Source organism: Plecotus auritus (genome assembly GCF_963455305.1).
Source record: "Plecotus auritus genome assembly, chromosome: 10".
Lineage (NCBI taxonomy): Eukaryota > Metazoa > Chordata > Mammalia > Chiroptera > Vespertilionidae > Plecotus > Plecotus auritus.
Genome location: NC_137785.1, coordinates 60,282,337 through 60,309,669, shown reverse-complemented (window position 1 = coordinate 60,309,669; position 27,333 = coordinate 60,282,337). Strand labels below are relative to the sequence as shown.

The 27,333-nt window shown below is 55.0% G+C and overlaps 2 protein-coding genes across 8 annotated transcripts in view; one reads left to right on the top strand and one right to left on the bottom strand.

Moving 5' to 3' along the window:
- Nucleotides 1-9,047, bottom strand: part of ITFG1 (integrin alpha FG-GAP repeat containing 1) — a 58,605-nt gene extending 49,558 nt beyond the window's left edge. The window contains exons 1-5 of one of the 2 annotated variants that reach the window (XM_080644929.1): nucleotides 8,780-9,047; nucleotides 7,137-7,209; nucleotides 5,874-6,019; nucleotides 4,607-4,664; nucleotides 3,174-3,248 (exon numbers count right to left, since the gene is read on the bottom strand). In XM_080644929.1, coding sequence (XP_080501055.1) covers nucleotides 3,174-3,248; nucleotides 4,607-4,664; nucleotides 5,874-6,019; nucleotides 7,137-7,209; nucleotides 8,780-8,987 — 560 coding nt within the window. In that variant the 5' untranslated portion in view covers nucleotides 8,988-9,047. The remainder of the gene's footprint in view (nucleotides 1-3,173; nucleotides 3,249-4,606; nucleotides 4,665-5,873; nucleotides 6,020-7,136; nucleotides 7,210-8,779) is intronic. The other variant, XM_080644930.1, reaches the window with a different exon arrangement.
- Nucleotides 9,048-9,241: 194 nt separating this feature from the next.
- The window catches only part of PHKB (phosphorylase kinase regulatory subunit beta), a 73,120-nt gene continuing 55,028 nt past the window's right edge, over nucleotides 9,242-27,333 (top strand). For 3 of the 6 annotated variants that reach the window (XM_080644921.1, XM_080644917.1, XM_080644922.1), the window contains exons 1-4: nucleotides 9,242-9,372; nucleotides 22,192-22,281; nucleotides 23,235-23,373; nucleotides 24,773-24,872. In XM_080644921.1, the coding sequence (XP_080501047.1) occupies nucleotides 9,297-9,372; nucleotides 22,192-22,281; nucleotides 23,235-23,373; nucleotides 24,773-24,872 (405 nt within the window). In that variant the 5' untranslated portion in view covers nucleotides 9,242-9,296. Of the gene's footprint in view, nucleotides 9,373-10,833; nucleotides 10,972-11,034; nucleotides 11,196-22,191; nucleotides 22,282-23,234; nucleotides 23,374-24,772; nucleotides 24,873-27,333 lie in introns of those variants that run through there. The other 3 variants (XM_080644918.1, XM_080644920.1, XM_080644919.1) reach the window with 3 other exon arrangements.

Sequence of the window (27,333 nt, the reverse complement as noted above, 5' to 3'; positions counted from 1 at the left end):
GTGGTCGGCAAACTGCAGCTCGCGAGCCACATGCGGCTCTTTGGCCCCTTGAGTGTGGCTCTTCCACAAAATACCACGGCCTGGGCGAGTCTATTTTGAAGAAGTGGCGTTAGAAGAAGTTTAAGTTTAAAAAATTTGGCTCTCCAAAGAAATTTCAATCGTTGTCCTGTTGCTATTTGGCTCTGTTGACTAAAGAGTTTGCCGACCACTGGCCTAGATAGCTACAAAACAGGAAATCTTCAGATCTATTAGAATTGCTGAGGTTTTAAAATAAAACGATTACTCTTAAAAATGCATCCAGTGGAATAGAAGTACCATGCTGAGTTGCCATGGGGACGGCCATCCGCACACAAACATGGCGCGCTCCTCTTTAACTGTAACCGTCCCCCTATCCTTGAAGTTGTGCCTCCATCCCATGCCCTCACAGAACTTCATCACGATGGGAAAGTTTCTACGTCTGAAGTCTTTTTAGCGATCACTCGATCCTATGTCTCCGAAGAAATGCAGGTCTGCCAGTTGCTATGTAAATTAAAACTGGTATCTCAGTGCTTTTGTTCATGTATCCAGTTGGTTAAAAAAGCCTCTGAGGTTATTTTAACTGCATGTACAACTGGTAAGGACACACATCATACAGCTCGATCACGTACTAAACCAAAGGCAAAACTGTACTGGGAACGCGTACATGCAAGAGCCGAGTGGGGCTTTCACGTGGACTGGCTCATGCGTCCCATGGCATCGCTGGAGCGAGACAGGATCAGCAGTCTACACCCGCTCCTGGCCCTCACAGGCTATGTGCTAAGAAATCCTGTTCAGATGTCCTATTAACACCTCCCTGGGAATATAATACTAAGAAGTTATTCTTATTTTGCTAGGTCTGAATACTGTAATTATATACTTTTTAAAATCCTTACTTTTTAGACGTATATACCGAAACGCGTACAGATTAAACATGCCTGGGGAGGGAGCTAGAAGCGAATGAGATAGGACTGGTGAGGAGTTGGTGACGACAGCTGGATGACAGCTGCGTCATACACAAATTCATGGCTCTGTTCTCTCCCCCTGCGCATACGTTTCAAGTTTCCCATAATAAAAGCAAAGAGAACTGCAGAGCTGCGGACGCAGCTGCGGGCTCAGCGCGGGGAAAACGTCTGCGTACACTCCAATCCGCAGAGCCAGGCCTCACCGCCTCACCAGCCTCCAAACGGAGTTATTCTGTCCGAAGGAGTCTGACCCCATTTCTCCAGTTCACAGAAATGTGTGAATACGCAGCTCAAGGAATGTTATATGCAGCTCAACCGAGCCAAGGACAGACTATAGATAGAGTGCAGGCAGATTACCAAAGGCAGGCAATACGAAAATAATGAAACCAGCAGGAGGGATGGACAATTATTACATTTTTTTAATTGTCACCTGAAGGTACCCCCCTCGTCTCCCCCCTCCCACTAATTTCTACAGAGAGTGGAGGGAGGTAGGAGGGGGAGAGAGAGAGAGAGAAACCTCGATTGGTTGCTTCCTCCCCATACTCCGACTAGGGCCGGGGATCAAACCTGCCATCAAGTGCGTGCCCTCGACAGGGACCGAACCCTGCGCTCACCATTCAGATGAACCAGCCAGGGCCAGAACCAGTTTTAAAGGCTATAGTTTTTCAAGAATCATCAGAGAAGCAAAAGCTAATATAGAATTCACAAGGGAATAAGCTATGTGACGGTCACATGGTATTGTAGGCAGGTTTCCTGTAGACCCAGGAGAAAGGCCACGAAGATACCAGACGGGTTCCTGCGCAGCCCCGGCCCCAGCCCCAGCCCCAGCCCCAGCCCCAGGCAAACGCGCAGGCCTCGCTGTGGCAGGAGTGGCCCGTGCAGCCCCCGCAGCCCCCCCGCCCCCCACGCACACGCAGCCCCTGGCCACGAGGACAAAGCAGGACCTCCCCCACTGGCCTGTAAACCGGGCTCTCCCAGGCGCTTTTCAAAGTTTGGGGGGGAAACAGGTTTCTGGTTCAGGATCCACAGTGAGTCTTTCAAAGGTCACTATGCATAGCAGCAAGACACCCACGGTCTTCACTGCAAGCCTTAGAAAGAGCGGCAGGAAGTGTGAGAGCTTTTCTTCATCATACCTTGAGTTTTAACAACTGACTCATCTGCGTGCCTGTGAATCACATCTCCAAACCTAACCATAAAAATACACGGCTTCTCCTCAGCACACAGGGAGCCGCCATTGGTTCCCAAGCCCCGGGGCAGGCGGAGGGGTCAGGGAAGTGTGTGTGTGTGCTGGAAGGCGAGGGTAGATACTGTACTCTGTGCTCCAGAAGGAAAACTCAGGCCTTTATCCGCAAAATCCCCCTTGGCGGTTTTGTTATCAGATACAAAAGAGATTAGCCAAGTTGAACAGGCCAGTGAAAAACGCCTGGTTGTGAATTCTGCTTTAGGACAACTCTATTTTAAGCCTAGAGGAACTGTGATGAAGATCTTAGAATTGGCCCCTCGTGCGTGGCTCAGTGGTTAAGCATCGACCTATGAACCAGGAGGTCATGGTTTGATTCCCGGTCAGGGCACCTGCCCGGGTGCCGGGCTCGATCCCCACTGTGGGGTGTGCAGGAGGCAGCTGATCCATGATTCTCTCTCCTCATGGATGTTTCTATCCCTCTGTCCCTCTCCCTTCCTCTCTGAAATCAATAAAAATATGTTAAAAAGAAAAAAGATCTTTGAATTGCGAGGCTCCAGAGGGTTTCTCCCGAGAACAGCTGCCAGGCTGGGAGGAGTCCTCGAACCCCATTGGTCAAGGAGAAAGGGTACACGGAAGAGGCCCAGGGCCGAGGGAGGGAATGTTTACTCTGACAGGCCGCTGCCTGCTCACCGAGCAAATAAAAGGAGGAGGAGGAGGGAAGTGCATCACTGAGCCTGGGAAAGGCTCCTTCCAGAACATCCAATGACACAGCATCTACACGCCCCGCGGGGCCTGCTCGCCAGTGCCTGGAGGGCGGGGAGACGCTGCTCTCCACAGAGCGCACTGCAGACCCAGCCCAGACGCCCTTTCCACGTCTTTCCGACCAAGGACCAAGGGCTTCCAGCGAGCCGGGGTCCCCCAGTGGCTCATGCAATCGGCTCACGGACACAGTCCCCGCAGGGCTAACACCGACACTGGATTCCATGGCAATGATCATGTCGTTTACTCACCCTCCTAACAGGATCTGTGGCTGGCCGGCTTCCTGCGTGACGCCGAACACATCAGGAATTAAATCACCATTGAAGCTGGAAAGAAAACACGAGGCAGCGATGTTACCCAATTCTCCGCCGGGGCTTTAGGGGGAAGAGACCCGGGAGGGGGGGGGAGACATCGCGATGCTCCCAGCGTCTGCTGTAGTCCAGGAGGCGTCAGCAGGAGGGACAGGGTCACCTCCAGGCAAAGGGTTTAGCTGTGGGAACCAGACGCTCGGCCCTCCGGCCGTGGCCACGAGGAGAACACGTGATTCAGGGTCCAGCCGCACAGAGGGCCAGGCCCCGACAGCCGGGGCTTCTGGGTGACGGCCCAGAGCGGAGCCCACCACGACCCACGCGGGGTGGAGGGTGAGGACTAAGCCTGTGCTCGAACCCCTGGGGCCGCCTGCCACCTCTGCCTCATCTCGCCCATCCCCGAGGGAGACGGAGACGCCGCTTACGGCAGAACGTGATCCGACCTGTTCGGTCGGGTGGACTTAGGGAGAAATAACTGGCTGGTATCAAAGTCCAATGGAAGGCATCGAGCTGAGTGCCGTAAGGAGATGAGTCCATGGGTTCACAGAGCTCCGATGGCCACTGACCTACTGATACCGACTGTGACTTTAATAACGATGAAAGGACAGAGTGGCCATATGCTGCTTGTCCCCCGATGATCTCTACCGCATTACCGAAAACCCTGAAACCTGTATTAATTTTATCCCTGTGTGAGTCTATATTGAGGAAATAAGTGATAACACTAAGGAAGCGCTTTGAAAAAGGACACAGGTTTCTCCTAAATATAAAAACCCGTGCAAGTCACTGGAGGAAACCCCGTACCCTGGATATCCGTCCATGACGTAGTAACAGTTGTACCCAAAAGCAGATCTCTGAATTCTCTGGTTAATGACATGGCTGGAATCACCCTGGATCCGTAACAGACACAATCAAAACGACTGAAACAGAAAGAAAATGCTAATGTCCTTTTCTTTCAAAAATACTGAATTTCGTTTTCCTCTTTCCTTCATCACAGCCAATAAATATCCTATCACCGAGCCCAGGCCCCTATCGGCTTTAAAGGGAGAACGAATTTAGTGTCAATACTACTTAGCAAAGTAGTTTTTAAAAAAATATAGATATTGATGGATTTCAGAGAAGAAGGAGAGGGAGAGAGAGAAACATCGATGAGAGAGAATCATGGATTGGCTGCCTCCTACACGCCCCCTATTGGGGGTCAAGCCCACAACCCAGGCATGTTCCCTGACAGGGAATCGAACCGTGACCCCCTGGTTCATAGGTCGATGCTCAGCTGCTGAGCCACACTGGCCGGGCAGTAAAGTAGTTTTCTATGTGAAAAATTGTAGGTTGTGTTTGTCAGTTTGAAATGACTCAAAGGGAAGCAAACGCATACTCACTCCATAATCAAAGGTTCATCTTGAAGAGTCCTGTTGAGCATGGTCACGTGGTTCGGATCTGAAAAGAGAGCAAATGCAGACCGTACAGGCACTCTGTAGTACCTCTTCTACCTAGCCTTAGGAAAAGACAGGCTTCCAGTTATTTCCAGATTCACCTCTAACGAATCCCAGCTCTTTCCATTATGGAGACACTCTAACCCAGGGGTGGGCAAACTTTCTGACTCGAGGGCCACCATGGGTTCTTAAACTGGACCGGAGGGCCGGAACAAAAGCATGGATGGAGTGTTTGTGTGAACTAATATAAATTCAAAGTAAAGGAGCGGAGGGGAGAGCAAGAGAACCCTCCGCTCTTTCGGCTCCGCGGGCCGGATAGAACAGCCGAACGGGCCGAATCCGGCCCACGGGCGGAAGTTTGCCCACGGCTGGGCTAAACAGAACTCAAACCGACAGCCGGTTTGTAAAGACAAACCACCGGGCGAGTTCGCGCCACAGCGACGACCGGCCTGACCCTAACTTCCACTTGGGCTTCCCGTGACCCAGCACCCGGGCCTCCTCCTTCAGGCCGGCATCTGAAGCAGGAGGGTCCTGTCCTCATCCCCATGTGACGGAACACACCACGGAGCCCCTCCCGGAGCTAAGCTGCCTGCTTCGCTACGATGAACTGGCTCTCAGGAGAGACTGGAGGGGCTGGGCGGGGACGTGGTCTGACTCTCAACCCTGCTCCGCCCTCGAAGCGCTTCCCTGGGCAGCACGGCTCAGCCGGCCGCGCACCTGGGTGCGCTGGGAGTTCTGGAAGGAAGGCGTGCGGGGACGCGGCGGGCCTGCACGTCTCCTCGGGTCTGATCACTGAACTCTGAGTCTCAGGAGGCAGGCGCAGGGCACCCCGTTTGCGGGGGAGAATCACAGTGGGCGGGCACAGTGGCGTCCTGGCCGGTGCTGTGCAAACGGTCGCTTTCTTGAAGGCTTTGGGGATTGTTCCAGAAAGTTCAACCTACAGCGTGCTCTTCAGCCATCAAAACCCTCTAATAAATCTCTCTTCCTGAAGCTACCCAGACTGAATTTTGTTTTCTGGAACTGACCTCAGAACAGGTCTAGGTTGAGAATGAAAAATCAGAAAATGGACTTTTTTTTTTTTTTTACAAACAATTACACTAAAGAACTGCAATTTTTTAAAAAAAAAATCTGACTTCAGAACAAAATTCTTGCTTCATAAGAATACCCTTTCCTACCCAATGGTAAGTAGTAAAAAGTCCTAAGACAAATTCACCTAAGGTTTGATTTTTCCCCCAGAAGATGACAGCGCCTAATCCACCGTCGACATGATTTTTGGGGAGATACGTCAGCAGGACGTCCATCTGCGAGTCTCCGTCGTAATCGCCCGGCGCCACACCTGTGATCAGTGCGCTGTGGTTCCTGCGAGAAACAGGCGCGTGAGATACCCGGCCGGGTCCCGAGAGAAAAACACACCTCTATGGTCGCACCACACCCCACGTTCCCAATGCAAAAGTCACAACTCCACGGAACCGGCTCATTTCCTTCTCTTCTCATATCTTCTCATCCCTCGTGTGCGCAGGCCCCTCTGGTCTACAAAGAATTCAGGGTGCATGCAGAGCGGTTTTCAGAAACAGGACCACGCCCAGCTGGCCTGGCTCAGCGGCTGAGCATCGAGGCAAGAACCAGGAGGCCACGGGTTCGATTCCCGGCCAGGGCACAGGCCCGGGCTGCGGGCTCGATCGCCTGCGTGGGGCGTGCAGGAGGCAGCCGGTCCACGATTCTCTCCAATCATGGATGTTTCTCTCTCTCTCTCTCCCCCGCTCCTTTCCTCTCTGAAGTCAATAAAAATACATTAAAAAAAAAAAGAAAGAGAAAATGAGAACAGAGGTCACTGATCTTTTCTCCAGTGCAAAGGCCTCCCTCCCCCCCTCCCCCCTCCCCCGCCCAAACACAGCTGACCTCCTAACCCTGTGAGTGAGCTGCTTTCAGGACCCTCAGAATGAGGGGCAGGCCCTCCCAGCACACGCGGGAAAGCAGATTAGGTAGCAAGGTGAGGACAGGTGACTGCGGGAACAGACCTGGACCCACCAGCTTTTATTTCTCTTCCAAGTGGACCATTCGTAACCTTTGCTGCAGTCACTACTTTTCCAAACAAATGACTTCCGACTCAGACCTCGTAACTAGTGGTTCCGTGGCGACGTCACCGTTGGGTGCCATTGAATGCAAAGACAACCCCACCAACTACTGCCTGTCCCTTATGACACCGACGCCCGTTTCACAGAAACAAATACAAGTGGCCCTGACCGGTGTGGCTCAGTGGATAGAGCGTCGGCCTGCGGACTCAAGGGTCCCAGGTTCGATTCCGGTCAAGGGCATGTACCTGGGTTGTGGGCACATCCCCAGTAGGGGGTGTGCAGGAGGCAGCTGATGGATGTTTCTCTCTCATCGATGTTTCTATCCCTCTCCCTCCCTCTCTGCAAAAAATCAGTAAAATATATTTTAAAAAAAGAAAAGAAACAAATACATGGGGACTTACTTCAAGGAAACCTTTACTTTGGGTTTAAAATAGGGTGCGTTCTGGTCTGCCAGGAACACGATTAGATCATTTCCTAGAAGAAGCGAATATGGGTGTTAGAATACGGTTCCCTGGCAAGGCTTCCCCGTCAGCGTTCACAGGCCTTTTCCGGGCACTTCCTCAACAAGAAAGCCTTCCTTTGGCTCCAGTGGCCCTGCCCTTTCGCGGTTAGCCCCTGAGTCTGATGGAACGGAGATCCCTAGGGGTCCATCACCAATGCGGGGTTCAGAGGGGGGGTGGACATGGGAAATGCAGCCGGTCAGGACAAACCGGAGCCAGGGAAGGACTTCGGCCAGAAGTCGGATCGGTCGCCTTAAATAACGTGGCTCCTAACTACACGTCAGCCCTGCCTCCCCCAAACCTAACAGCGGGGCCCCTTTTGAAGGCTGTGGAGTCCATCGCACGCGTCACAGGAAGGACACGGGGACTCCGGGGCTCTAGTAAGAACACGGGTACGTGTTGAAGCAGAACAAGCCGAATCCTCCCAGACCCTCCTCTTGGGGCTCTCACGGACCCTTCTCCAGGTTGAGGCAACCTTGGAACTCAACGAGCACCCACTGGAACGGACTTGATGGACTCACACCCGAGCCCCCTGGAACGCTGAAAGATGAGACTGTGCCCAGTTCGGATGGAGTAGCTACAGGTGTGGGAGCGTGCACCCTTTCTGCAACATACGGGGGGGGTCCTACGAAGACGGGGAAGGTATCCAGGTCCGCAGGAGGTCCTGGGCCTGGCAGGGGCCCCAAAGAAATCGAAATCTGGGCCGGGATCCCGTCCGGCAAGCTCTGTATAAGCCCTTCGCTCCTATCTTCCTGGCCTTGACCTTAAACAGCACCTGGTCCCGTGGGTTCTCGAGAATGCCACGACCCCGTAAGGCCCGCGGTCAGCATCGACATTTACAAAAATGTCTGCTTAGTGATGGTGAGAGCAAGGAGCTGCCAAGAACCTCAGGTTGGCAAAGAAAGCAATGGCATGGAAGACTAGGAGCGTGACCCACGCACACAACAGACCCCAAGGCTCAGGAGGGGGGTGAGTGGGCAGGTGGGCAACCCTTTCCCAAGGGGTTTAGCAGCCCTCCGTGCAAAATGCTTCTGAGAGCTGTGGAGAGTTCAGGGCGCTGGAGGGCCCAGCAGCTTCCGGTCAAGGGAGGGGCCGGTGAACGAGGTCCACAGGGAGGCGGGGAGAAGCCCCCTGAGAAGAGATGTCAGGATGCATCTTTCCCAGTTTACAGGGGAAGCAGGAGGGAGGGAGGAAAGCAGGAAGGAATGGGTCCTTGGGAGGAGTGCAGGTACACGCTCATGGGGACCAGGAAGGACTCAGAAGACAGGGGATCCCACGGGAGGAGGAGGATGGGTCGGCCTCACTGGGGTGTCTGCAGGGCTGTGGGTTAGATCACACTGTGGGGGACCCGGCCAGGACCTGGGAGGGTGGTGGTGGGGGGAGATGGAGGGACGGGCAAGCTGTCAGGGATGCTGGGGGTAAAGGAAGAGAGTCTGGGCTGGGGGAGAGGGCCCGGGCGACACAGGGGGCCAGCCCTCGGGCAAGGGGTGAAGGGGACCCCGGGAAGACACGGGGGCGCGGCCGAGGGGCGGGCGAGCACTGACTTTCTCGCAGCACGAAGAGGTCCGTCTGCTTGTCGGAGTTGAGGTCTCCGAAGGCCGCCACGGTGCCCCAGGCCTCGGCCCCGAAGAGCTCGGCCGTGACGTTGTGCAGCGCCCCCGCCGGAGCCGGCCCGACCCCCAGCCGCGCGAGCGCACAGAGCAGCGGCGCCAGCAGCGCCCAGAGGCCCGGCAGCCGGCCCGCCGCCGCCATGGCCACCCTCGGCCCCGCCCGCCCGCAGCCGCCGCCGCCGCCGCGCTTGACGGCAGCCGTAAAGCACCGCGCCGCCGCCCCGGCCGAAGCGCTCAGCCCCCCGTCCGGACCCGCCGCCGCCCCCTGCCCGCCGCCCTCGCCCCGCGGCCTGCCCTCTGACGGTCGCGAGGCCAGGGCACTGAGCGGGACGCAGCCCGCGCGCTCACTTCCGGCCGGCGTCTTCGCGACGGTGTCGCGCGCGGGGGCGGGGCCTGCCGGCGAGTTGACAGGCGGCCCGGGGGTGGCGGGCAGGACGGCCTCCCCAGCGCGATGGCGGGGGCGGCGGGGCTGATGGCCGACGTGAGCCGGACGGTCCTGGAGCAGAGAGCCCGGGCCAAGCGCTCAGGTTTGCGGGCCGGGGCGCCCCCTCCCCCGAGCGCCTGGGGCGGGGGGCATCGGGGTCCCGGCGTGAACCTGTGCCCGCCTTGGGCCCCTCAGAAAGCAGTCGGCGGCCCGGTCTTCCGCCCGAGGTCTCCCCGCTAGAAATGAGGGGGTGCTCTAACATTACCCCTATGTGCCCCCCAAAAGTAGGTGGTGACACCGACTTCACTTCAGGCTTCCTCCTTAGACATCAGGCGGCGACCACGTTCTTGCTAAGAAAAGTCCTTATGTGGGTCCCTCCGCAAAGCCGGGTGGCTGCACCCCTCCCCCCCACCCCCCGACGTGACTGGAATCCGCTCGCTGCCTTATCTCACATCTGCTTCCTGCCTTATTTCATATCTGCTGGCTGCCTTATTTCATATCCCTTTTGCATTCCTCCCCAAATCCTGAGCCCAGCCAGGTATCTTCGCTGCAAAAATGTTGGGGGACAGGGCCCAGGCCACCAAGAGGGTTCCGGGGAGCACAGTTAGGGCTCCTAAGGAAGCGGGTGCCTTCCCCAGGCGAGGGGCCCCAGGGGTGCTTCCACCCGAGGCCGGGCAGGCAGCCCCAACAGTTCAAGTGTCCCGAGCTGACTCCTTCAAATTGCACAGTCACGACCCTGCAGCCGGGAGCCAGGGCTGGACGCCCTGAGCGGAAAGTGTGCCTGTAAGCAGGACTGAGAGGGCCTCCCCGCGACTGCCCCGCACCCCCCAACCTTTCCTTTGGAAGGACCGGTGTCACTCCATGTCAGAGTTGGGAGATGCTAATGTCAGTGTTGCTAATGGAAGAACAAAGGCAAGCGAACTCTGCAGTGTGCATTGATGTTCAGGATTCTTTTTCCTCCGCTAATGTTACCGTGATGCTGAGTTCTTGCCGTTTGTGAAATTCTTAGTTGGTCTCTTGTTATATTGGATGGATGCTCTCTGCTCACAGAGAGTAACTGAGTTTTTTTTGCAGGGAGCTGAGCTCTGCCCTCAACATGTTTTAAAAGCATTTCTCTTTTCCTTTAATAAGCATGGAGGGTTGATTTTTCTTCTCATCTTTATTTCCTCTGAAATGCATGTCATAACCAGTAAGCTCTGAAGACCTACCTTCTCTTAACGGAGAGGAAATTCCCAGTTTTATTGAACCCCGTTGAATGCAGCCACGTCCGTTCCGTTTCATGTGCAAAACAGCTCGGTGCATGGTCCAGTCATTGCCTGCTCTCTTGCTTGCACGGCAGCGGTCGAAGAGGTACCACTTGAAGTCCTTGCTCCCAACTAGTTGGGGTTTCAGCGTCTTCTGCTAACTCTGAAGTAGCACAAGGCTCTGATGCTTCTTCTTGAGGGAATCATTGACGTCCCGTGTCACTAAAACAACCCGCCTGGTTCCTGTTGCTTTTAGAAGAATGTAGGACCTGAGCTTTGCCTGCAACTGGGACTAACCTGGCTCTGATGGAGAGGTCGCTGCAGAGTTCTGAGCATTGTTACATAGTCGCCTAGTCACGTGATGCGTGATAAGTAGATATATTACGTATTCCTGCCTAATCCACGCAGGCAACCGGAGCGCCAGGCCCTTTTTCAAATCATAAAAAGAAAAGAAAACGGTAACGAACGTTGATCGATTGCCCTCGTTGCCCACGGCATCGTGTGTTAATGCCCGCTCACAGGTCTTTCAATGACGCTAACCTTGATGGCTTCTAACCTCCGCTACGCAGTTGTGAACATTGCTGTAGTGTAGCCTGTGACGCTTATGGTCAGAGGCAACCATTTGACATGGCCAGCCCACCCGATGCTGTCGCCTCGTCTCCCCGAGCCTTCTTAAGGTCTGGTAAGTGTGGAGACCCCCCCGCACCCCCCGGGGGGGTAGTTTTACTTACCTTTGTTTGTGAAGTTTGATGTCGCCGTATGATAGCCTTTGGATTGCGTGCCCTCTGGCGGGCCCACGCCACACGCCGCACACCGCACAGCGTGGTCCTGCTCCGGTTAGTCGAGGCTGCGGTGTGCACTGTATGTTGACTGTGGCCCGGCCTGCGGTGGGCGTGCGGGCGTGGGAAGTGACGGTGGAGCCGCAGTTGTCAAATGGGCACGTAAGAAGCTTCTTAAATGATTTTTGTCTTCCTGCGGCGTCACGGAAATCAGTCTGCCAGAGTCAGGAATTTTCGGTCGGCGTCCCCGTGATTCACTCAGCATCAGCTCGCTGTGCCGTGGGCATGCCCGCACGTTTTCACAGCCAGGAAGGGGAAGCTCACTTGGTGGCGACAGGAAGCAGCTGGCCCAGGTCCTGAGGCGTGGGTTTCAAAGCCATGCGGTGCGTTTGGTAGACGGGCTGCGGGCGAGGCGGGCACAGTGGCTCTTGGACGGTCGTAGCGGTGAGACCCCTTGCCAACTGGACGGAGGCTGTGGAGCCACGCCTCCCAGGGGGCCCCGGGTGTTGAACAGGTCGGAGTTGGGTCGCGCATCCAGGAAGGACCCGTTTGGGACCCAGACCTTGGGATGCGGCCAGTTAGGTGGCCTTGACGCAGAGGTGGAGGCTGGAGTCCTTAGGCTTTTTCTGTGGGTCGGCACCATCTTGGCCAGCCGTGGGCAAACTACGGCCCGCGGGCCGGATCCGGCCCGTTCGGCTGTTCTATCCGGCCCGCGGAGCCGAAAGAGCGGAGGGTTCTCTTGCTCTCCCCTCCGCTCCTTTGCTTTGAATTTATATTAGTTCACACAGACACTCCATCCATGCTTTTGTTCCGGCCCTCCGGTCCAGTTTAAGAACCCATTGTGGCCCTCGAGTCAAAAAGTTTGCCCACCCCTGACTTGGCCATTCTGGGAGAAGCCTGCGGCGAGAGTCTGCTTCGTCCCTTAGGTGCCTTAAGCAGAATGTCCACGCCTCGCCTGGCTGGTGTGGCTCAGGGGTTGAGCATAGACCTATGGACCAGGAGGTCGCGGTTCGATTCCCCGTTGGGGCACAGGCCCAGGTTTCGGGCTTGATCCCCAGAGTGGGGCGTGCGGGAGGCAGCCGGTCCATGATTCTCTCTCATCATGGATGTTTCTATCTCTCCCTTCCTCTCCGAAATAAAATATATATAAGAAGAATGTCTAATCCTCAGGACCGTGGGGATGGAGCGAGCGGCACAGTGAGAGCTCCGGGAGGGCGGGCCCAGGGACAGGGCTGACCGTGTGGGGCTGCGGGGGGGGCTACGGGCTGCGATGCGCGGGGGGACCTGGGAACCGCGGGGAGAAGTCTGGAGGAGGCCCTGCTCAGGCTGCGGGCGGAGGGGGGGGGGGGGCCTGGCCCCGGGTGCGGTTTCAGGCGGTCACACTTCCACGCCCATTTATTTAACAGGGACCTTTAGGGATCTCCTGGGGCAGCTGTATGTGGCATCGGCAGAGGGTATTAACCATTTCCATGGGTTTTCTCTCCGCTTTGGTGGGAATTTTTTCCATTCAAACATATGGCTCGTCTAAGCGAGTTGATTTTAGGCCTCTCCGTCATGTTTGTATTAAACATCTTTAAAATGGTCTGCCGGTAACGGGGGCATTTCTGTTAAATGTCTTTAAAATAGAGGTATTCAAAACGAGAGCGGTTTTCTTGATTTACATATTTCTGAGGGTAATTATCTTTACTTTGTGGGCTCTTTCTGTGAATGGTTATCTGCTGTTTCTATCAGTTCAAAGATCCTTGTTCACATGGAAATACACCGCGAAGCTCAATTAATTTGTTATACCCACTTAATCCTGATTCTCAATAGGCTTGTAGCTTCGATAATTATCATTTGTTCAATAACCACCAGGATAAAAAATCCTGGCAGGATGGAGAGTTAATCATTGTAATTTAGAGGAGTAAAAGCCATCTGAGGATTAGATGTGGTCCTTGGATTCCCTCCTGCTGCGTCACACTGTGCCATGTTGGCGTTGGTACCCAAGACCTGCGCCGAACGTAAGCCTTTTCTCCGTCTTGTTTATTCTCCCGTTTCAGTACTTCTGGAGTAGTCCTCCTCTCTGCAGCCCTGCTGTCACTGTCTTTTTAAAAAACACATGCTTTTTATAGATTTTGAGAGAGAGAGAGAGAAGAAGGGAGAGGGAGAGAGAGCGATCCATCGATCAGCTGCCTCCTGCACACGCCTCACTGGGGATGGAGCCCGCAACCTGGGCACGTGCCCTGACCGAGAATCACTCTGTGACCGCTCGGTACCTGGGACAGCGCTCAAGGCGAGGCTGCCATCCCTACTCAACCCGAGGCCCGGGGATGAATGTCGTAACCCAGCAGTCGGCAAACTCATTCGTCCACAGAGCCGACTATCAACAGGACAACGATGGAAATTTCTTTGGAGAGCCACGTTTTTTAAACTTAAACTTCTTCTAACGCCACTTCTTCAAAATAGACTCGCCCAGGCCGTGTTATTTTGTGGAAGAGCCACACGCAAGGGGCCAAAGAGCCGCATGTGGCTCGTGAGCCGCGATTTGCCGACCACGATTGTAACCCGCAGAGGACCCCACGGGTGCCCGCGGCTGACCTCTTCCCTGCCGCCCTCCACTCTCTGAAGGTTGGGTCACGCGATGCCTTTCCCTCAACTTCCCCAGCACCTCTCCATCATCTAAAGGGTAGAGGGCAGCCCTAGCTGGTGTGGCTCAGCGGGTAGAGCGTCGGCTTGTGGACAGAAGGGCCCCAGGTTTCTCTGATTCCAGCCAAGGCCACATGCCTGGGTTGCAGGCTCCATCCCCAGTGTGGGGCGTGCAGGAGGCAGCCGATCCATGATTCTCTCTCATCACTGATGCTTCTCTCTCTCTCTCCTTCTCCCTTCCTCTCTGAAATCAATAAAAAAGTATTTTTTAAAAAATAAAGGGTAGAGGGCAGACCTGGGTCGCGCTGTCCGGCATCCTGCACTGTCGGCCTACGGAGGCCTGTGCAGCTGCCCCCGCCACGTGCTCCGTGCTCCGTGCTCCGTGCTCCGTGCTCCGTGTGGGGCTGCTGTCTGCGCGCAGCTCCCAGATGCCACCCTGTGCCCTGGCTCCTGCGCCCTCAGCCCGGGGCCTCTGTGTTCGGGGCCTCTCTCTGCGAGCTGGTGCACTCCCCTCGTCTTCTGTCCTGCTCCAGCCGTCTCTCCCTCTGCCTATTTTCCCCCGAGCCCTTCCTGCAGCCCAGCTTCCCGTGCTTCACTCCGCTGGTCCCGGCGCTTCCTGCAGCTTCGTTTGGCTCCCACGCCGCCGCATCGCTGTTAGATAAGCGCAGATCCGTTCCTGTCCGCGTCACGAACCTCTTCAGGTGCGAGACTGACTGGGTTGTAGCTCTGAACCAGTAGCCCCAGATACGGGGCCTGGTGCTGGGGACTTCAGGTTGAATGAACGAACGAGTCATGCCGGAAAGAATCAGCGCAGTCTGGGTACAGAGGGAACTTTCCAGAACGCCGTGTTGCCTAATCGTTCCACCTTTTTATTGGGCAGAGGGTCGTGTGGGCCCCACGTGTGAAGTGATGTGGCGCGATGGCGCCGGGTCTGTCTGTTTTCAAAGCCCGTGTTCTTTTTTAAAAAAAAATATATTTTATTGATTTTTTTACAGAGAGGAAGGGAGAGGAATAGACAGTTAGAAACATCGATGAGAGAGAAACATCGATCAGCTGCCTCCTGCACACCCCCTACTGGGGATGTGCCCGCAACCAAGGTACATGCCCTTGACCAGAATCGAACCTGGGACCCTTTAGCCCGCAGGCCGACGCTCTATCCACTGAGCCAAACCGATCGGGCCAAAGCCCGTGTTCTTGCCAAAGCCTCCTGTGTCAGACACTCTCCCCCTCTAGGAGGTCTCTGCACGCTGGGGCCGAGGGCGGGGCGTGGAGAGCCGCTTCGGACCCGGGGTGAATCTCACTCACCGAGAAGTGGAAACGGATTGACCTGGGTTCCATACACGTTGGGTCAGTTAGTGGCTCCATCGTGGGCGGGTCTTCAGAGAAGGCAGTGGGTCAGCACAGCACCTGCGCAGCCTCGGAGGGGTCGCCGGTGTGGGTGCCAGGGGGCCCTGGCCCCCCCTGGCCAGCCACCTGCACGCGGCTGCGTTTTGATGAGAAGGACTAGCTCCCGTTCATCACCTCAAAGTCCGTGCTGGAGACTGCGCAGAAGTCTTCTTCGTCTTCTCCTGGTTATGAATGTTTGTATTCCTACAGTCGTCTGACTTGGCTGATTCATAGTTTGTTGTCATTTTTTTTTCTTACCATTCAAGACCTCATCATGCCGACTGTACAAAGTGTGATGGGGCAGTTTTTGAGTAGCAGTAATACCATTCCTGTTAAACGCGCTGCTGAACTTGGCCACGACAGGAAATGCCGACCAGGTTCCGTGCCGGCATACATGGCACATGGAGACGGCGTGATTCCATCCTTCAGAATGTGAGGGCTGGACGGGCGATTTCCGGGGGACTCGTGTGGAATGACGTACGCACAGCAGGAGGCCTAGTGTCACGTGCGTGTACAGCTCTAATAGCAGACGACGTAAGACAATGAGGGAGTTCTCGTGGAGACCGGGAATGGTGTGGCGTGGTGTTCTTTCCGCTCCATGTAATGCCATCCATACTGAACTAAGGCTCTGTCATTTCACTCCGGCGTTTGGAAGGTAAAAGTTTCCCTTGTGGCCCTAACCGGTTTGGCTCAGTGGATAGAGCGTCGGCCTGTGGACTGAAGGGTCCCAGGTTCGATTCTGGTCAAGGGCATGTACCTGGGTTGCGGGCACATCCCCAGTAGGGGGCGTGCAGGAGGCAGCTGATCGATGCCTCTCTCATCGATGTTTCTAACTCTCTATCCCTCTCTCTTTCTCTCTGTAAAAAATCAATAAAATATATTTTAAAAAAACAAAGTTTCCCTTGTGGGGTGAGTATGCAGCGGTGGCCCCAGGCTTCTGCTGAGAAGCTTGATATGCTCAGGTTAGCACTGACCTTTATCAAGTGACCCCCGTCTAAGGCAGGCTCTCCGCATTTATCCCAGGGATCAAGTCATAAAGTCACATCCTTTTATGATTTCATTCAGATCCTCCTTTACGAGGAGTGGGAGACCAGGACGGAAGAGAACCACCGAGAAGGACAGAACAAGTTTGATTACTTTATGGCCGCAGCTTAGGTAGTGAGGAGTGAGTCATATTTCACTTGACGTTATTTCATCATCATTGCTGCCGGATCGGCGTAGCTTTTGGCAGATCGCAGACCTCCGAGGATGTCAGTCCGGTTTGCTCTCTCAGTGCTTACTGAGGTCACGCTGCGTGCCAGACGCCGCTGGCCGTGGGGCGGTCACAGAGGACGACACAACCACTGTTGAGGAAATTCAAGAGCCGGTGCCATTCCTGAGCCTGTTTTCGATAAAGAGGAGTTCCAAACACTTCTGAGAGAGGTGGGAGTTGGTTGACGACAGCTCGGACCGCGCAGAGATGGTGCTGTGGCAAGGCGCTCGACGGCCCACCCGCGGGAAAGGGAACGCGAAGCGGACTGAGTGCTGGGGACTCACGAGGGCACCCCGTGACGCGCCCGCCAGCTTCCGTGTCCTTAAGCAGGGTCTATAGCTGCCTCCTCGCTGAAGGTCACGGCCAGGGCTCAATGCGTTTTTATTAGAAGTAAAATGGGACCGTGGCGTGGCCTTTCCACACCTCATGTGGGTAAGCTGAATAGGCAAATGTCACTTTATTTTTATAAAGTCGCCTTGTTTCCTGTTTGCCATTTGCCACTTCCCATTTAAAACGCGGTTCTTACCCAACCTGCCATGGAGAAAGACAGGCTTAAAAAGTTGGGGCTTGGCGGGGGGGCGGGGTGAGGGGCGGGGTGAGGGCATGAGTGGGGGGGTGGGGGGCAATGGGGGGAGAAGGACACATATGTAATACCTTAATCAATAAAGAAAAAAAATATAAAAAAAAAGCTGGGGGTTGGGATGGCCTGTGATGATAAACGGGGGCTCACTGAATAAAGGTACACACGTGTGCACATGCAATAGGCATGCGACTTGGGAGCAGCCTGCTGTCTGAGGCAGGAAGTGAAGGCGAGCACCGAGGGCTCTCCGCTCTTCTCAACCCGACGTTCGCGGGGGGTCTCACGTGTCGGGGTCAGAGCCCACGTCAGTCCGTCTGTCGGAGCCCTGGGTGCCAGGCGGACTCCAGTCAGTCCCCGGCTTGTGCCCCAGCGCGATGCCGACCTCGGCTTTGTCGGGAGGATGAAGTGGGACAGTGCGCATGAGGTGTCCCGTGCAGTGTTAGGAGGCGGCGTGCAGAATTTCCCTTTCGGAGGTGAGGAGGCTGTCCAAGTAGCCGTGGATACCCTCTTTTCTCCTTCTGTTTTTATTGTTTAAAGTATCACACGTAGTAGTACATATGTCTCCTTTTTTTTTCTCCCCAATTGACCTTCCCCAGCCTCCCCTACCCCCGGCACATGCCCTCACCGCCCTCCCCGAGTCTTGCGTCCATTGGTTATGCTTCTATGCATGCATACAAGTTCTTGGGTTGATCTCTTACCTCCCCCTCGCCCCCCAACCCTCCCCAGCCTTCCCGCTGTCGTTTGACAGTCTGTTCGATGCTTCTCTGCCTCTGTATCTATTTTTTTCATCAGTGTATAATGTTCTTTATTATCCATAAATGAGTGAGATCATGGGGTATTTTTCTTTCTCTGCCTGGCTTATTTCACTTAACATAATGCTCTCCAGGTCCATCCATGCTGTTGCAAATGGTAAGAATTCCTTCTTTTTTAGTGCAGCGTAGTATTCCATGGTGTAGATGGAGCACAGTTTTCTAATCCACTCATCTGCTGATGGGCACTTAGGCTGTTTCCACATCTTAGCTATGGTGAATTGTGCTGCTATGAACATAGGGGTGCATATATCCTTTCTGATGGGTGTTTCTAGTTTCTTGGGATATATTCCTAGAAGTGGGATCACTGGGTCAAATGGGAGCTCCATTTTTAGTTTTTTGAGGAAACTCCATACTGTTCTCCACAGCGGCTGCACCAGTCTGCATTCCCACCAGCAGTGCACGAGGGTTCCTTTTTCTCCGCATCCTCGCCAGCACTTGTCATTTGTTGATTTGCTGATGATAGCTATTCTGACAGGTGTGAGATGGTACCGCATTGTCGTTTTGATTTGCGTCTCTCAGATGATTAGTGACTTTGAGCATGTTTTCATGTGTCTCTTGGCCTTCCTTCTGTCTTCTTTCGAAAAGTATCTATTTAGGTCCGTTGCCCATGTTTGATTGGATCATTTATCTTCCTTTTGTTAAATTGTATGAGTTCCCGTAAATGTTGGAGATTAAACCTTTATCGGTGATAACATTGGCAAATGTGTTCTCCCATACAGTGGGCCTCCTTGTTGTCTTGTTGATGGTTTCCTTTGCTGTGCAGAAGCTTTTTATTTGTCCCATTTGTTTATTTTCTCTTTAGCTTCCATTGCCCTAGGAGCCGTATCAGTGAAGATACTGCTTCGGCATATCAATGACTACCCTATTACGTAAGCTTTAGACCATCAGAAACATGTAGAGTAACAGCCGCTATCCCGGTGGCAATTCTTTTTCACCCGTTCGGCGTGTGTCCCAGGCTTTTTGAAGTACTTTGTCCGTCTACATGTTCATGTGCATTTGTAAAGCCGCACATGCAGTCATTCTTGCTTAGTTTTCGACACATGGTATCATACTCCATGCCTTGTTCTCTGACATTACCTTTTCACACTCCGTTTTTTTGGTCTTTCCCGGTATGACAAACAGATCTCCTTCATCCCTTTACGGTGTTAAGGTATTTCACTGAATGGAGGTGTCACCATTTTCATCCTCCCCCCCTCCCCCGGGGGAGGGGCACATCTATTCCTTAAGGTTCCAGTTCCTGTGCGTGGACCAACTGGACAGTAAAGGAAATCAGGGTTTACACTTCGTTTCGTTGCTTTGCAAGGAGAGATTGGCGACCTTGGAGATGCTCCAAGTGCTGAGTCACGCTTCGAGCATTCAGACCTCTAGGCTGAACCAGGCACCGTGTAGCCAGGAGACGCCTTTCTCAGCCTGTCTGACGGTGGGAGTCTGCCGGGGGGCCCCCGTCCGTAGACTCCGAGGGCGCGGGTGGGTCGCAGACAGGGCGGCCTGTGAGGATGCAGCTGTCACCTGATCATCAACGTTTCCTCAACCACGCTTCTGCGGCTTCTCTCCTTCATTTCCCTCCTTCCCCCCAAACACCTACTGCCGTCTGCTCCGGACTAGATCCAGGCCCTGATCACACAGGGAACAGACAGGGAGAACAACGTAAGGAAGCGCTGTCCTTCGGTGTCACTCAGCGCTGCCGGCTGCGGAGGGCGGGGCGGGGACCTCTGCCACGTGGACCCCCGGTTTGAGTCAGTAAAGTTTGCCGGCAGCTTCCTCATACCAGCGTCAGAGACGCAGGCCGAGGATGTACTGGTCCCTGTCCCTTCGCTGGCAGTGTCCTTTGAGTGTCCGTCAGCGCAGGAGGAGAGGAAATTGAACGATGAGGACACTAGCCCCGCAGGCAGTGGTGCGGTTTCAGTTTCAGAGTCACCTGTAGATGATGTGTAGGATAAACGTGTGGATTCTGTACTCTGGGCACCCTGGCAGTCTTAGCGGCTGAGAAATAGGTGTCCTGATACTATCCCGATAAACCAGGGGCGTGGTTTGCCTGCGATTTGTGTGTTCATAGACGAGGCCGGCTCTTCGCTGTCCCGTGCCTACCGGTCTGCACCTGCCCGCCCCCCCACCTTGTCCACGTGCACATGTGAGTGTGGGCAGGGAGCCTGCAAGCTCGTGGAGCTGTGCGCCATCTCCCCCCCCCCCCCCCCCCCCCCCGCGCCCGGGGCAGGCTCTGCCGATCCTGCGCAGTCCCGTTAGCTCGCGGTGCAGGCGTCAGCCCCGGCGTCCTGGCCGTTCTCAGCGGCCCTGCACACGTCCTGTTGCTCCGTCGGCCTCCGCCCCTCACAGCCTGCACAGCTGTGGCTCAGGCTCCTTCGTCTGGTTCCCGGAAAGCCACCGCCCTCAGCACGCCTCTGTCTGCGCAGCTGGCTGCTCACCGTCCGCGAAGGCAGGGGACCCTAAACACGCACCCTCGACAGCGCGGACCTTCAGCGCGCGGCCCGGTGTGAGAGAATGGCTTGTAAACGGCAGGTGGGGACACCGGCTGCTTCTCCCCTCGGGCTAAGATTCTCCTTCCATGAATTTTGTGTGTTTTTCTGCTAGAACCCAAGACCCATAGGGAGATGGAAGTGTGCCGTTGGCTTTATGTTCCAACGTTGCGTCAGTACGCAGTACCGAGGGCTCCCTGAGATCCCGTATCCAGATCAGGGGGTGCTGCCCCGGGCGTGGAGGTTTTGAGAGACCTTTATGCAGCCACACCAAAGCTGACTGTTGTGGAGGCCATTGGTAAACATCACACGGTAGGTTTGAGATCTTACATAACAGTGTTACAGCTGAGAAAACGTGCGCAGGCCAAATGCTGCATTATCACGTACTACAGTGGTAATGTTGTTTTGGAAATGAAATTGCAATTATTCCAAGAGGAAATGGTCTATTTGAATCCCATAATTTGGGATGCTCTCTGCTTAGAATTCAGGATAAATGGGTCTTTCTATTCAATATGTTGTGACCTAAAAAAAAAAAAAAAAAAAAGGAGGGGCCAATTTGACCTTTTAAAAATGTATGGACTTGCCGAAACCGGTTTGGCTCAGTGGGTAGAGCGTCAGCCTGCGGACTGAAGGGTCCCGGGTTCGATTCCAGTCAAGGGCATGTACCTTGGTTGCGGGCACATCCCCAGGAGGGGGTGTGCAGGAGGCAGCTGATCGATGTTTCTCTCTCATCGATGTTTCTAACTCTCTATCCCTCTCCCTTCCTCTCTGTAAAAAATCAATAAAATATATTTAAAAAAAAATGTACGGACTCGACTTCTTACTTTAAAATCAGTTTAGGAAACTAATTCCTATGCCTCAATGGGAAGAGCTATTTTCTTGCATAACGGAAACGTCGCAGGAAGTTGGGGTGGCTCCGTGTAACCGAGCGGCCGTCACACGCCTTTCTAAGCAGAAACCAGGCAGGTCACAGATTTGTTCCTGTGCCGGGCGTCAGACCGATTCGCGCTCCCTGGGTCCGGAGGTGGACTCGCGACCCTGAGCTGGTGCTTTCTGAGCGCTTTCAGCAGGAATCGGAGGCGTCCCTTAGTCCCTGGCCGAGGGTCCCGATGCTTTCCTGTCACCCAGCCGCTCAGAGCGTGCGCTGGTCCAGCGAACGATTTAGTGGCAAATTGTCCTGGTCACGGTGAATCCTGCAGCGTTTGAGCCGTGCGCCCTGCTCGCACGGGGGAGCCGTTCCCCGGCTCAGGTAGAAACGGTCCCCCTGACTGTCCAGTCCGCACCGTAAGGCCAGAGCATCGCGTGCCGAGGGGCCGGGCCTCAGAGCTCCTGCCTGCGGCCCAGCAGTCGTGGGTGATGCTTTGGAACGCGTCGGCGTGCCCTGCTCTCCTGGGCGTCGGAGGGGGTGAGCGGCTGGCAGGAGACGGCCTGGTGCGGCTTGAGCACAGTGTGGCTGCAGCGTGGGTCTCAGGCCAAGTTAGCCGGCGCGTTTCTCAGGCGGCGCTGAAATGGTTGCGCGGGTGACCGGCCCTGAGCGCGGGACCTGTGTGAGCTGTTGATGGCTGCGGGGTGTGGGGGAGGGTGTCTTCCCACAGTCAGACCCTCGGAGCTTGCTTCTCTCCCTCCTCCACCCAAAACCCGAACCGTAGTGTGATGCGCGTTCACCCGCAGCGGGAAACGCGGTTGCCAGGTAGCGCATCCCCGTCGTCGGGAGTTTCTTGGTGTGTGGGGTGAGCAGGACCGCAGGTGACGGGGCTGCTTTCCCTGCAGGCTCCGTTTACGAACCTCTGAAGAGCATCCACCTTCTGCAGCCCGACCATGAAAGCCTGTGGGAGAAGCTGGATCGTTACTACAGAATCGGTGAGCGGCGGGCACGCGCCTTCGGGGCCGGCGCTCGCTCCCCTCCGTGATGCCCTGGACGTCACGCGTAATGCCCCCTCGCCGGGAGGTCGGGCGGCGGCGCTGGGGCCGCTCTGTGCCGGCGGCATGGGGTGCCGGGGCTGCAGAAGGAGCCAGCAGTCACATCCGTCCCTGGGATAATTGTAGCGCTGTCACCGGGGTCCCTGGCGCCCCTTCAGCCTTCCGGAACATTCCAGAGGCTTTCCTGAGGGCACTTGCCCGGTTTGTGCACATGCTCGCTGCTCATTCTCTTATGCCTGGCTCCCGGGCAGCCCTGAGCCTCCATAACTGTCTCTAATTCGAGATACAGGTGTGACCTCGGGTCGCTGGTACTCATGTCGGGTCCCTATCCTGCTGTGGCTTTGTTTTTGTTGGTATCTGCCTGGAAAGTTTTATTTTCTGTGTGTGTGTGTGTGTGTGTGTGTGTGTATGTGTGTGTATGTATGTGTGTATGCGTGTGTATGTGTGTATATGTGTGTGTATGTGTGTGTGTGTATGTGTGTGTGGGGGGGGTCCCTCTTGGTCCCTCAGAACTAAGTCGAAATGCCTCTGTGTTTTGTGTCAGTTTACTTCATGGCCATCCACGAGCCTAGCAGGGCAGATACTATAACCACTGATTGATTTGTCTCCCCTACACTAAGGATTTTCGCTCGTTTGCTTCAACTTTCCATAATACCTTAATTCAGCTTCCTTTGGTCAGGATTCTGGTGTATTTTTTTGTTGCCCTTTATCTTCTTTGTAGTCAGAGCTAGCTAAAGAGATCGGCTGCAGCGACTTCGCGTGGAGCCGTTCCCACCGCATCAGAAGTTTTACGCTACAGCTCAGTTTAGAAACAACAGAACTGTCCGAAGTGGGCGAGGCTGGGGCGGCCCGGGGCGGGGGGTGCCGCTCACGCTTGTCCTGCCTCCTCGCAGTCAAGGCCACGGTGCTGCTGTACCAGAGTCCCACCACCGGCCTCTTCCCCACGAAGACCTGCGGCGGGGACCAGCACGCCAAGGTGCACGACAGCCTGTACTGCGCCGCGGCCGCCTGGGCCGTGGCCCTCGCGTACAGGTGAGCGGCGGCGTGTGCTGCCCCTCTCTAGGGGGAGGGCGTTCACCCCGGGCGCCGGGGCAGCTGTCCCTGGCTCTGCGCGGACTCACTGCGCGTTCCCGTCTGCGTAAGGGTTTACACGAGACGGTTTTAGTGTTTCACGAGCGCAATTTCTCACCTCGGGGTCGGCGCATCAGCATGGGTGTTGGCAGAAGGAACTGCCGCAGGGAGGAACGTGAAGAAGATACAGTTACGGGGAGGGTCAGTCAAGGCCACATGCTGCTGTGCCAGAGCCCAGCCTCCGCATCTTATTCACGGGACATACAGATGCATGCAGCCCTGTTAGAAACGGACGGCTTCTTCTCAGACTGGAGCACAAGTCCTAAGATGCAACCAGTACTACGGAAGATCCCAAATAGCTAAAGAACCTTCGAGAAAGTACAACGAGGGAGGGATCGGGCTCCCTGATGTCCATACTATAATACAAATCAAAATCAAAACATAAAATAATAGTCAAAACAGTATGGTACTAGCATGAAACATATATATATATATATAAAAGGGTAATATGCTAATTAGACCGGGAGACTGGACATCTTCCTACCGTCCGACTTCCTTCCAGACAAAGCCAGGGTGGTGGGGGCCAAGGCAAAGGCAGTTAGGGGAGATCAGGCCTGCAGGGGAGGGCAGTTGGGGGCCATCAGGCCAACAGGGGAGCGGTTAGGCAGCGATCAAGCCAGTAGGCAGGCAAGTGGTTAGGAGCCAGTGGTACTTGATTGTGAAAGGGATGTCCGACTGCCAGTTTAGGCCCAATCCCGCAGTCAGATATCCCCTGAGGGGTCCCGGATTGGAGAGGGTGCAGGCTGGGCTGAGGGACCCCCCCCCCCGCCCCCGTGCACGAATTTCATGCACCGGGCCTCTAGTATATATATATGTAGAGAGAGAGAGAGAGAGAGAGAGAGAGAGAGAGAGAGAGAGAGAGAGACGGAGAGGGATATCAATGGAGTTGTATGGAGAGTTCAGAAATCAAGTGGCCATTGCATAACCTAAAGGGATCGATATTAAAAATTGCCTCTACCCTGTAACAGTGAGTTTTAAAAATACCTTTTGGTAGATTTTTCCAATATAGAAATATCGCTTAAAATTTGAGCCAAGTCCATGTGGAAAACATCGTCTGCTATTTTTAAAGCAATTGCCTCCCGTCCTTAAAAGAAGGAGAAATCTGCATACATTTCGTCATGGGATTTTTATATATTTTTTTTGGCAGCATTTCTGCATCTACCGGGAAAATGGAGCTTCACTGTTAGAGAATTACCAGAACCTGGGATTAGCCAGATAGTTAAATACGTAATTATCGAAAGCCCTGCTCCCTTCCCAAATCCGTTTCCAATTTCTTCCCTGAGCTATCTCTCCCGCCCAGGCGCATCGACGACGACAAGGGGCGGACCCACGAGCTGGAGCACTCGGCTGTGAAGTGCATGCGAGGGATCCTCTACTGCTACATGCGGCAGGCCGATAAGGTGAGGCGCGGGCCGGGCCGGGGCCTCGGCGCCCCCCGGGTGATGGACCCACAGCAGCCTCTCCTGAGGAGGGGGCCCTCTCGGAGGGCCAAGCACAGTCCCTGCCTGCCCAGCCACGGCCCCAAAGTACCGCCATCGAAGAAACCCTCGCGACAGGTGGTTGGGAGCTGCTATTCAGGCTTCCGTCTGTTTGTATTTGGCATCTGGTGTTTTCCTGAGAAGGCGTTTCTCAGGAGCCTCACAATATCCATCTTCTACCCGATATTGTAGTACTTTAGGGAACCCTCGTGGAAATTCCCTTTGGGCCTGGCTTGTGTGGCTCCGGGGTTGAGCATCGACTTATGAACCAAGAGGTCACGGTTCAGTTCCCGGTCAGGGCACAGGCTCGGGTTGCAGGCTCGATCCCCAGTAGGGGGCGTGCAGGAGGCAGCTGATCAGTGATTTTCTCTCATCATTGATGTTTCTTTCTTTTTTTTTTTTTTTAAATATATTTTATTAATTTTTTACAGAGAGGAAGAGAGAGGAGAGGGATAGAGAGCTAGAAACATCGATGAGAGAGAAACATCGATCAGCTGCCTCCTGCACACCCCCTACTGGGGATGTGCCCGCAACCAAGGTACGTGCCCTTGACCGGAATCGAACCTGGGACCTTTCAGTCCGCAGGCCGACGCTCTATCCACTGAGCCAAACCGGTTTCGGCTCATCATTGATGTTTCTATCTCTCTCTCCCTCTCCCGCCTTCTATCTGAAATCAATAAAAACACATATTTTTAAAAAAATGCCCTTTGCACATGTGAATGCTCTGGCTAAAGTCAACTTCATTTAAAAAGATAACACTTCATTTCCATGTAAAGAAGACAGGAATCACAGATTTAGAAAACAGCAAACCGGCCCAGCTGGTGTGGCTCAGTGGTTGAGTGCCGACCTCTGAACCAGGAGGTCACGGTTCAATTCCTAGTCAGGGCACATGCCCAGGTTTCGGGCTCTAGGGGGCGTGCAGGAGGCAGCTGATCCATGATTCTCTCTCATCATTGATATTTCTATCTCTCTCTCCATCTCCCTTCCTCTCTGAAATCAATAAAAACATATTTAAAAAAGAAAATAGCAAAATAGGCCCTTCCTAAGCGCTTCGCCCTCACCACCCGCCGCCTTGGTGACGGCGTCTTGCGAGGGCAGCTCGGGTGTGACTTCCGTGGTGCTGGAGCCCTGTGGGGTTTGCCGTTAAAGTCGGTTTCTTGTAAGTCTGTGCGATGACATTGGGATTAGGTGTGGGCGCGCCACAGCGCACAGGATTTAAAGCTTTGAAGCCTTTTCCCGCTGTGGTTCGTCTCCCACAGCTGTCAGAGCAGGGCTGGAGGGTGCTCCCGTAGCCCCGGGTGACCGGGCGGGCTGACTCGGAGCCTGAACCTGGGCCCTGCGCCCCGCTGCCTCCCTGCCCTCCGCCTCTTCCTGGGGCTCACCCACCCTCGCGGGCCGCGGTGTAGGGAACACCACTGTTCTGGAAAACGTGAACTGAGCCCTTTGGCCTGTCTTTAAAACGGAAGGAAGCCTGTGTGTGGTGCTCATTTGCTGTGTTTTGCCCGGACGGCTTGCCTTCTCTGTCTTCTTCGGTGAAACCGTGGTGTGGGAAGTCGAAGGCTTTCTGCTTCCACTGATTTCTCATCGTAAGACACGCTTCCCGACATAACTTCTAAAAACACCACCCAAGGGCGATATTGTTACCTAGGTATGGATTTATTTGAGCGGATGAGGGGTCGTCCTAGATTTGCAGAGGGAGAGCAAGCTGGCGTCGTCTGTTACCGCCTCGCACGTCCCAGAGCTCAGCTGCTGACGCCAGGCCTTTTCCCTCTGCGCGTTCGCACGCCTCCCCTCTCACCGACTCGCTCCTGCTCCTGCCCCTGCCCCTGCCCCTGCCCCTGCCCCTGCCCCTGCCCCTGCCCCTGCCCCTGCCCCTGCCCCAGCCCCTGCCCCTGCCCCTGCCCCTGCCCCTGCCCCTGCCCCTGCCCCTGTTCCTGCCCCTGCCCCTGCCCCTGCCCCTGCTCCTGCTCCTGCCCCAGCCCCTGCCCCTGCCCCTGCCCCTGCCCCTGCCCCTGCCCCTGCCCCTGCTCCTGCCCCTGCCCCTGCCCCTGCCCCTGCCCCTGCCCCTGCCCCTGCCCCTGCTCCTGCCCCTGCCCCTGCCCCTGCCCCTGCTCGCTAAGGAGCGGCCTTCAGATGCTTCCAGTCGCTCAGTCGGCAGGTGGGGGCGGGGATTTGCCTTGCACTAGGCTCGCACACTGCTGTCTTTATCGACTTAAACATTTGTTTGCTTAAAACGCTACCAATTTCCAATTCACGAGAAACCGTTCAAGTTTCCTAAAGTGTATTCTCTCAGGATTGCCGTGTGAGATGGGTGTTCCTGCCTGCCTGCGTATTTTAAGGCCACACATTGAAAATGGAGGACACAGGACTGTTACTTTTTCCT